The sequence below is a fragment of the Pteropus medius genome, unplaced genomic scaffold (assembly GCF_902729225.1).
Source record: "Pteropus medius unplaced genomic scaffold, Ma_sr-lr_union100, whole genome shotgun sequence".
NCBI lineage: Eukaryota > Metazoa > Chordata > Mammalia > Chiroptera > Pteropodidae > Pteropus > Pteropus medius.
In genome coordinates, this window is record NW_024351556.1 from 2,176 (window position 1) to 13,472 (window position 11,297).

Consider the following 11,297-nt stretch of genomic DNA (forward strand, 5'->3'; position numbering starts at 1 on the left):
TTTTATTACCAAAACATATTACATTGTGAGGATATACCATTTTTTATTTACTTAATCCATTCATCAGCTGATGGGCATTTGGGTGTTTTTCCATTTTGACTACTATGAATAATGCTGCTATGAACATTTATTTATGAGATTAGTGTGAACATATATTTTCATTTCGTTTGAGTATATACTTAGAAGTGGAACTGCAGGGTCATGTGGAAACTGTATGATGATTGAGGAAGTACCAGACTGTTTCCAGCAGCTGCACCGTTTTTCATTCTCACCAACAGTATATGAGGGTTCTACTTTTTCTACATTATCAGCAACACTTATTATCTGACTTTTGATTCTAACCATTTATGTATAGTGCTATCTCGTAGTGGTTTTGATTTGCATTTCCTGATGGCTGATGATGATGTTGACCATCTTTTTTCATCGAATCTCTTAGTTTTCATAGCATTTTGGGAAGTAGAGAAGATAAATGGATCTGATCTACTATGACAGGAAAAATTTCTTCTAAATATTTAAAACACATATAGTGATACCAAGTCCTTATAAACATATATGGTTTCCTACTACACTTTTTGCATGTTAGTATAGTTACTGTGTGATTGAGGAATAATAATCTTGTGCACTGGATCTGCCCTGTAAGATTACTACTTGTATGGAATTGAGGGACAAATTCACTCAAATGACTCCTCAGGGTTGACTAAAAGACAGCACAACTGATTGCCAAAGCCTCTAAGTTCAATGCTTTTTTGTCACCAAAGCTGTTTATATCTATGTATATAATTGTATTCCACCGGTGATAATATCAAAGAAATGTGAGAGCTTTAACATGGGCACATAGCATAAGACTGAGAGATGAATACCTAGATATTTCAATGGGCTTTTTCATTTTATTGTAGTGTAAGAAATGGGATGTATCATACATGGGAAATGATAATTGTGAAAGTAGGAAGAGGGTACATGGGAATATATACTGTTCTATCTGCTCTTGTGCATGTTTAAACATTTCTGTAATAACGAGCTTTAAAAATAGAAAAGATGTTGGGTGCCTCATAAGGAGAGGGAAGAGGCAAAAAGATACCTGGCAAGGGTCCGTCAGTCCATCAAAACTAGAGTCTAGCTCTTTCTCAATAAGATGATTTCAGGAAGTGTCATTCCTTTGGGGTTAGGAAGGAAACTTCTTTCCACATGACAGGATGGAAAAAGGAATAGAATGGAAAAATGTGGGTTTTTTTTTTTAATATTTTGATGAAAACTTCCCATTCCATGGCTTCTAGCTCCTCTGTGAATAGCATATCTGTTGACAAGTAGAGATGGCATCAGTTCAAGGAAAGTAAAGGAGTTTTGAAATAAGTTTAAGTAGCACTGGAAAAAGAACAGACTAAAGAAACTGTAGCCTAAACTCCATTTGTTTTCTTTATGTTAGTAAGCATGGGATAATTATTTATGAATGAATGAATGATTTCCAGGTAGTTCTGGAGCTGAATCCATCCAGGCACCAGTAGACTCAATTGTGAGATTTAATCCAATATTGACCAGTTACTTTGAGGACCGGATTTCTGGAAAAACATAGAGGTGACGTTTTGCCAAATGGGAAGGATTGAGGAGGACTGAAATGTGCCCATTTGTCATGGAGCTTTTTAAATGTTTTTATGCCATAGGCCATTAAGTCTACCTTAGATAGAAAGACAAGTCCTTCGTGGACTCACAAGGAATAAGTGGAAAAGTGAATGACCTGGAGTTCAGTAATTAACAAGGGACATGTAAGCTAGAAGGATAGGGGATGAAGTGAAAGGGTGGAATGTCAGACTGTGTTATTCCAGATGGCAGAGTCGCTCCTGCTAATAAGCTCTACAGTGTGAAAGCAACTACACTGGAATGGAAATAAAGGACCCTAAGATTAAATGATGCAGGAACTGGGAGGCTGGATTATTGGCTGCTCAATCCACACGGATGTTAGAGCCTTCCACTGCCTCTTCACCTCTTCAAGTTCTATCTTACCTTTTGTCCTTCCCAGGGCTCAATCCCACCTTTTTGTCTCTGCCAGGGCCTCTACAAAATCTGCACTTTTTTCTGTAACCCTGATCGTCAGACATTATAGGGTCAATGGCATAACTCTAAACCAGAAGATACAAGTGTGGTAGTAAGAGGGCTATGGTGAACATCTGTTTTGTCTTTACGGGATTCACGGCCACTGGAAAAATTGCGTCAAGTGCTCTCTACGACACTCACTATATTTTTGAGTATCATTTGCACAAATGGAGTTCCCTTCCCTCTAGACCCCTATTTTAAAGGTGAATATGTTTACAATCTTCAAAAAACAAACAAACAACAACAACAAAAAAAACATTCCATGGAGGTCCGTGGTAAACTCTCAAATATCTGTAACCATGGATCTCACCTGGTTCATGAGATACAGGTGTTCTGGGGAAAATTTATTATAGCTCCACCAAGGCCATAAATAAAGGTGTCACCCACATCCCGATAAGTCAACTGCATACACTAAGAGCAAGCCCTTGTATATTCTCACCAAGCATGGATGGGAGAGGAATGGACCAAGATCACCTTCCCCAAAGAAAGGGATGCCACACCTGATGACATCCCTGCAAGTATTGGTTTACTACTCAAAGAACAGCCTTTTTGGTATAAGGCGTTAGTAAGCTGTGCACTGCTCCGATCAGCCTCAAACAGGAGGAGCTCAGATTAGATTGAGGAAGCTGGGAGCAAGACAGGGTCACAGTGCAGGGATGATGAGACACAAACCTTTGTTCCACCAGCAAGGGCATTCTTTCCTCTCTTCATTTCTTCTAACTTTCCTACTCACTCTAATGTACCTTTTCCTTACTTTTAGCTTTATTTTACCCTGGGAGGTAGGTGGCCACCTTGTCAACATTCCTACCACTGATAGCTGAGTACTGCTTTTGCTGGGAAAAAAAAAAAAAAGTCACCAAACCAGCAACATGAAGAAATACCCAGGGACTGGAACCACCTTCCCAAGGTAACAACATTCTTGTAGGGAAATTTCAGTGTCAAGTGTAAAGTATGCTTCCCCAACACATTAATTGGACCCACGAAACAGATTTTTGAAGCATTTGTGCTGTTGCTAGACCTACCCCAACCAGCCCAGGATCCACTATAGCGATATCCCCCCAAATACTCACATTGAGGGTTCAACCACCTCTGGGAACCTCTGATCACTGACTTCTAAATAATGATTAAGCCACTGGTTCTTCTTCACTGATAATATCTGAAAAATATACCTGACTTTGACCCTCTTCAGATGTAGGCAGCCTGTCTGCCCTACTGCCCTAAACGACATAAAGCATTCCATGAGGGAGAAGGTGTGGGCTGCTATACATGTTCATTAAGGCTAAGCTTCGGAGACATAGCCCATATCCACAAACTTCATCAGAGAGGAATGGGTTTTGGGGGCATGTGACATCTATTTCTCTATAGGAGCTCCAGGGGACTAGTCACCTTTTAGAAGCCAAAGGAAGCAATACCTAAGAGCTGGACTAACTCCTTCTTTACCCTAAGTACAAGCCCTGAGTTACCAACATCCATACCCCAGCATAAGACACAGAGGACATCATTATTATTAGAGAAACATTTATTAGGGAGAATCAATACTCTGCACAAGGAAGAAATTATTTTGGGGTGTGAAATTTTTTTCGCTGGAAATGCTGGAGAAGTGCTTCCTGTCTAAACAGTAGAGACAGATCTCTGAACACTGTGCCTTCAGCAGTGGTGAGAGCAGCTGGAAGCCGCTGGCCAGCTTGAAGCCCACAGGTGGGGTATGGGCGGTGCACGGTCTCCCTGCGGGGCTCAGACCGAGGGTGCTTCTGACACAGTAGGTGCTCCTTAAATGCTACAACTGTCTGGGGGAGCCTGTTCTTGTCTCTGATTTGTCTGATACCTGTAGGAGAGCTCTGTCCAGCCAAGACTGCTTCTTGTTGGTGAGAATGGGTATTTGTCACTTGGGAAGAGGGAATCCTGCAGCTGTAAGGATGGCCCTGGACAGGCCGTGCCTGGGCCCACACTTCCACCTTCTGCTGAGTCTTTTGAAACTTCCCTTGGAAGAAGGGATAGGACTCTTGAGGGCAGGTTGTATGATGAGGTCCTAGTTTCGCCTCTAGGAACTTCGTACTGTCTGTCATGACTGTCTGAGCTCTGGTTGTCCCAGTAAAGGCAACTCTACTTTTATCCGAGCCTCTGGTCTGGGCAGATGATACATGGCTTTTTTCCTGGGAATTTTCTTGTTTTTTGCATTTTATCCCAGAATGAAGCCATTGAAAAAAGTGCTTCATTTGTTTTCTGAAAAGGCTTTCAGGAGGAGACTTGCTCCCAGACCCTATCACAGAAGGGATAGACTCCTCCTGTAATGCCATGTCCTGAATACAGATACTCTTCCTTCTAGGTTGGGATGTTTCCAGCCCTACATCCCCTCCACCAGGCTCTTCTGATATGGGGCCTGGAGGGCTCACTCACTTTCCACCTGATGGGAAATTCTTTTCCTGGCACCACCTTAAGTCATGCTTAGGGGACCAAGTATCCTGCCACTGCCCCCATACAGTCCTCCACGTGGACATGCAGCACCTGGGAAGCTCCCACGTCGACACTGGAGACACCCTGAGCATGAGTCAGGGAAGGTTTGTAGGTCAAGCTATCTGAGGCAAGGGACAAGTCACTGGCTTGGCCTTGGGTCCGCCTATGTACCCTGTTCTCCAGTAGACTTTAACTCATTGAAGATTTGTTTCTTAAGGTCTGATGATTTAGGCTCTTAGAGAACTGATATATTTGCTGGGGGGCTTTCAGTGCTAATAGTAGTTTTTCCTTTACTGTCATTCACATTTGTCCTTTGGGAGCTAACTGGCTCGCTGCTTGTCAGGATGTCAAAAGTTGTTGATTGAAGATCATCCATGCTCTCAGCCATGAATATCTATCTCCCTGGACATGTAGGACATGGGAACAGGTTCTGATTTGTTCATCTTCTTGCCCTGTTGCATTTCTACTCTATCACTGGAACTCACACTCTTAACCTTTAGCTCATGTCTGGCTCCAGCTTGCCCTGCAGGCAGCTTTGGTGGACATCTGTTGACCAGTGGATCCTGTGTCTGACTTGTTTTCCCTGTGATGCTGTGTGTGACAAGCAGTAGAGTCTGTCTAGCATCAGTAATTCTCTGAATATCCACTGCAAGCCCCTGGTGGATACCACAGAGTGACTATCTCAGGTATTCCTTCCCTACTCATATGCACTGAAACCGTTCCCATTTTGTCTCCATGGAGAGATTTAAGCTTCCCCTAATGGACGTGAAGCCCCCAGATTTGGAGCCCACCTCAGAAATCAGGTTGGTTGATGAAGAGAGCTTGGAATGGAACGAGGGCTGGGATGAGGTATCTTTCAATGCAAAGATCTTCGTATGAAACTTTTTAACATGGGCTTCTAGCATCTGCTGTGTCCTAGGCCCAATGAAGGAAAGCTCCTGGGAGGTATTCAGAGTGTAGTCCCTGCCCACTGGTGGTTGCAGACTTCTCTGTTTCATTTCAGTGTGGGATTTGACATGGGGAGCAATGTCTGATTGATAGCATGCCATGAATTTTGCATAGTCCCAGGGAGCCGACCCTCACTGACTTCCTCAACTTTCTTGCTCAAATGTGCTTTCAAGACATTTTCTAGTTGTCTCTGACATAGACTTGGCCCTGACACCACTGAATTTTCTCCTGACAGATTTACCATGTGACTGTCTAGGTCTTTCTCAGAGTCAGACCCCAGATCCTTACCCGAAGAGCTCTCCGAGTCACGCAACAGATGATCTTTTGGGTCATTCTCTGTTTCCCTCATCCTCCCCCTCATCTTTCTCTAGATGAAGCATTTCTGATTCCCTCTCATAGATGCTTTCAGGTTGGCTCAATCCAAAATTTAGATTTTTGCTACTCTGGCCCTTATACACAGAGAGACATGAGAGTCCATGATTGCTCTTCCTCTCAGATTCCTCTGAACAATCTCCCGGAGGCTTCATCAGTGACAGAGACTCATGAATCCTGCAGGGTAGGCCCCACCAGTGTTGGATGAGCCTCTTTTGAAGGTGGTGCTCCAGTGTTTTGCGAAGCTCACTGCTGAGGGGGAAATCTCCTGTTTGGATAGAGATTGAAACATGGACCTGGGAAGGGTGGTGGAAAGGAAGGTTGGATGCTAAAGAATAAAAGTCTTCATAAGATCTTTGGACCACAGAGGGTGAACCACACAAACTTTCCTGTTGCTTCTGCAACACGTTCCATTCCAAATTTTGAATTTCAGATGAGGTGAGAGGGTCTGATTCATTCTGGGGTCTATGGAAATACACTCCACCATTCCTTGTCTGTGGTATAGGATTAGATGGTAAAATTGGGGGTGAGGATTGAAGGTGGGCCTGGGGTTGGATCTCAGTGAGAGGTAGAGACTGGGACTGGGGCAGGGTTTGTGGTAAGGGTTGAGGCTGGACCTCAGGTTAAAACGGAGGTAAGGGATGAAAAAGTACTGGGAATTCTTGGCCTATGGAGGCATTTGAGATTCTGTTGGAAATAAAAATTGAAGAATAGTCACCCAACACATGGTCAGCAGAAGATAAGGACTCACTGTGCTAAGACGGGAGCCCCCAGGAAAGCTACATTGAAAGTCTGAAATGCTGCCTGGGATTTTTATGTAGCCAAACCTTTACACTCAGGATCATATATGTCCTCAAATCCATCTCTCATGTAGAATGTTTTCATCTTACACAAACACAGATAAACTTCAAGTTCTTTTACATTTACTTAGTTTTGTGAATGTTGAATTGCAAATTCAGCTGTTTCAGTAAGTTATAAATGTATAATAAAAGTTTAAAATGTCATCCTTCTCAGGAATTTGTCTCATATATCTTACATATATCTAATCCCTGAGCTTTCTAATAAAGCTCTCCTGAGAGCATTACAGGTAGCCATCTGGAGATAGCATTTGGTAAAGTGAGATCTCCTTATAACCCCATGATATCTTCCTAACTAAGGAACATCACCACGTAGAAGTCTGGTCCCAGATTTCAGACTGCACTTTGTTATATTGTTTCCAAGGAGGAATATTTTCCAAAAACTCTACTAGAATAACATGCCCCATTTTGAGGAGACTCATTGGAGATAAATCATTAGTTCACAATTCTCATACGGTCTCAATTTTCTGGAGACAGTCCTCAGTGCTTTCTCAGTCCCATCCTGATTACTGTTCCTGTGATGAGCCACAGGGGCACAGCTGTTCCCAGGATACCAAAAAGGCTATTACAAACACAATCTGAAGCAAAATCCTTTAAAACTGCATTTAAAACAGTAGTTGTAAGACGTCCTTCATCATTCACACAACAAACTTTTTACTCTACTATGTAGTATTTTTAGTAGAAATGTTAACTAAATAAGGCGGTGCCTCTGACCTCAAGTAGATCATAGTGCACTAACTGATACCTGCAAACAACTCTAATAAAGTGCTATGAACTGTAAAAGAAGTGGGAATAGAACACAAAACACAGCTAAGAAGCAATTAATTGTTTTGCCAGGAGGGAGAGGAGGACGGGGTCAGGGAAATCTTCAGAGTTGGTCCCTCTGAGATAGGCATTGTGAGGCTGTCTTCGCCTTTCCCTTCTGCTACCTCCTTGTCCTCACCGTGCTCCTTTTCTTCTTCTTCCTTCTTTAGACTTCATTTTTTAGAGCTGTTTTAGGTTCACAGCAAACTTAGCAGAAAGTACACCCTCCCCACAACACACTACCTCCCACACTGTCAACATCCAGCACCAGAGTGGAACATTGGTTCCAAGTGATGAACCTACATGGGCATATCCAAGTCCACAGATTACATTAGGGCCCACTCTTGGTGTCGTACATTCTTTGGGTTTGGAGAAGTGTATGATGACCTGTATCCACCATTATAGAATCGCACAGAGTAGTTTCACTGCCCTAAAATCCTTTGTGCTCTGGCTATGCATCCCATTCTCCCTCCGAACACCTGGCAGCCACTGATCTAGAGTCTTGCCTTTTCCATAACTTCATCAGTTTGAATCTAGTGTGTAGACTCTTCAGATTGGCTTTTTTCACTTAGTAGTATGCATTTAAGTTTCCTTCGTGTGTTTTTGTGGCTTAATAGCTCATTTCTTTTCAACGCTAAATAATATTTCATTGTCTGGTTGTACCACACTTCATTTATCCATTTGCCTTAGACATCTTGGTTGCTTCCCAGTTTTGGCAACTCATATTCTTTAAAATGTCCCGTGTGGAAAAACCAGTTCCATGTAAAGATTTAGTTCATCTTTATTGAATATTCATCAATCTTATTGAAAGATTCATCAATCTTTTCCTGTTATTCTATATAGATAGATAGATAGATAGATAGATAGATAGATAGATAGAGATATAGATATAGATATAGATATAGATATAGATATAGATAGATATAGATATAGATATAGATATAGATAGAATAACAGGAAAAGATTGATGAATATTAGGGGATAGGGAAAATGATGAAAGAATTTGGTTAATTTTCTACAGTAGTAAGATCAAAATAAAAACCTTATAAAAAAGAATAAAGAATTTATTTCAGGTTATTCTATGGAAAATACTGTGAACCATAAGCAGATGGAAAAAGTTAAGTGACACAGCATGAGTCTCTAATGAGTTTAATAGGCAGCCATTTTAATGGGAGATAGTAATTTGCAAAGCTAGAAGTTGGGAAACTTAAAGAGGCAAGAGCCAGAAAAGTAAGGGGTCCCTTCCTGCCCTGAGGACTTGGTTCTGCAGTGTGTTAGTCTAGCTGAGTAAAGACCTGATGAGGATATCATATATCATACATCATATATCATCCATCAACTGGAGAAAGATGGGCCATCTCTCTCCAAAGCTCATTAGCAGATTGAAAGTATGACACTGCATTACTCTGATTAAGGATTAATTTTCTAATTCCAGGGATGGAACTCTCCTCTAAATGAGTAGGAGCACAGACTCACATGGTATGGATAAAACACAAATCGTCTTTAATGCTGCCATCCATCTTCTCAAGACCCAATGGGAAAGAAAGGGGAGGTTCTCTAGCACAGAGGGGAGTTAAGGGTTAGAGTTTTCCAGCTCCCTAAGCCCCAAGGGAGGAAAAGTCCCAATAATGGGGGGAAAGCGTGATGTCATTTTTCTGGCAGACTGAAACCTTGCAAAAACTGTGTCTTTGTAATCTGATTAGAGAAAACACAGTACTACCAACAGCCAGCCACAGCAGGACAATAGCAGGTGTGAAGTGACATCTCATTGTGGTTTTGATTTGAATTTTCCTGATGATTAGCGATGTTGATGATCTTTTCATATGTCTGTTAGTCATCTACGTGTCTGGGATATTTAATCTTAATGAGAATATTTTAATTTTGACTCAGATAATATAAACATATATTACCTTATATAATTAAAAATTAATTTCAAAAAATACATCTCATTATCTAAAGGATCTTACAATCTATTTGGGGAGAATGTAGTGCACTGTGAGAAATCTAGAATTTCTCTGCCCAGCATATTCATCTCATCGTAGAGTAGTTGACTACATATGGAGAAAATGAAGAGGGAGGAGTATAGAATGGCTTTTGTGTTTCTTACTTGGATGTCCAGGCGCTACTAATTGACACTGGAAATATAGGAAGAGACTATTGGGGGAAGAGGATAATAGGTTAAGTTTGGGAGATTGTACCTTGGAGATGTTTAGCAAGTAGTTGGTTTCATTGGCTTGAAACTCAAGACTAGCACTTAAATAGCTAACTACATCAGTGGATAATTCATCTAAGGAGGATGGACAAGGAGAAAAGCATTCAGCCCAGGACAGAATCCTGGATTAAGCAGACATCTAGGAAAAGTTTTATGGTGTTAGGAATAGGACAGTTTATAAGCAATGTAATCATGAGCAAACATGGTAAGCAAAATATTAAAATTTCAAAAAATTAGAAAGACCCAAATGTCAACAAAAGTAGAATTTAATATTCTACCACTTAATAGGATGTTATTAAAAATGCCGTTTATAAAGTTTTTAATAAAAATTAAAACTTTTTATTAAAAACTTTATAAATAATTTATTAATAACTTTATTTTATTAATTTATTAATAACTTTAATTTATAAAGTTTTTAACAAAAATGTTTGTGATAGTGTTTTTCTTTTAAAATACCTTTTATTTAAGCAATGTAAAAATAGAAAAGGGATGCATCAAAAGTTAACAGTAATCGTCTTGATGGTTCTTCTTTCTAATTTTCCATGTTTCGAATTCACTAAGTAATATTTCCTAATAAGGGAAACAGTCATAAAAAATTCTCTTCTACCTCTTCCTAAGATAAACATGATGACTATTTCCAATTAACAAAGAATCTGAACACATAGCAGGCCTTCAATAAATGCATAAATCTATCAATACCTACAATGAAGGCAGTTACTGAGATTTTTTTATCTATAAAAAGCCTACAGTCCTGTTAGCTGAAGAGCCTCATGTCCTGCTGTCCTGGATCTTGCAGGGCATGACAAAGGGTTCTGCCTCTACTCTCTTTGTCCAATGTCACTAATGCCTTGATAGGTCTTTACCTGGGTTCCCAGGAACCATTCCTATTAGATTCACTGATGGGGCCCAGGCGAGTTAAAGCTCTTATTGGTACCTCTGAAGACAACAACCAAAGGGCTATGAGCATCCTTCTGGTCACCAGTCCTGCAGAGAATTAGAGATGATGACTTATTTAGTGTGTGGACTTGTGGCACCTTGACTCTCATTGTCCTTCTGACCTGCGCAGGCACTTTCAAGGCACTGGGCTTGAAACATGGTAAGCAAGGCCCACGTGCTGACTGCACCAGGGTCCCCAGCGCATTCTTTAACATCCGCCCTTAACACTGTTTAATACTCTTTGTTTATTCCAATTCTTAGGGCAAACTCTATTAGTCCATATTAGTATCTCTGCACATAATAGATGAGATCTGAGATTTAGCTTATTTGTGCAAGGCCAGACAGCCAGTATAAGGTGAAGCCTTCACACTCGTCAATATTGTTACTATATTTATTACTATGATCTCCTCGGTGGGGTTCCTTTGAGTGCCTGCTGAGAAGGGGTCCGTGGCCATCAGGCACAGCCCCGCCCCCAAGGCTTGCGAGCGTCTTCTGGGCAGCACGGATTCGCATGGGGGTGGAAAGCTGAGAGAGCACGAGGGCAGGCAGGTGGAGATGAAAATGGCAGTTGGAGGAAAGGATCCTTCAGGCAGAGTAGGGGGGTAATGTTACTTGGGAGTCCAGAA

The 11,297-nt window shown here is 41.2% G+C and overlaps 1 protein-coding gene across 1 annotated transcript; it reads right to left on the reverse strand.

Annotated features, from left to right (window-relative positions):
• Positions 1-3,644: 3,644 nt before the first annotated feature.
• Positions 3,645-10,886, reverse strand: LOC120587032 (spermatogenesis-associated protein 31D1-like). The gene is given in 7 exon segments (XM_039843640.1): positions 3,645-4,348; positions 4,569-4,725; positions 4,727-4,936; positions 5,334-5,558; positions 5,561-5,831; positions 5,833-6,479; positions 10,794-10,886. Coding segments are annotated over 7 exon segments (2,307 nt in total).
• Positions 10,887-11,297: the final 411 nt, after the last annotated feature.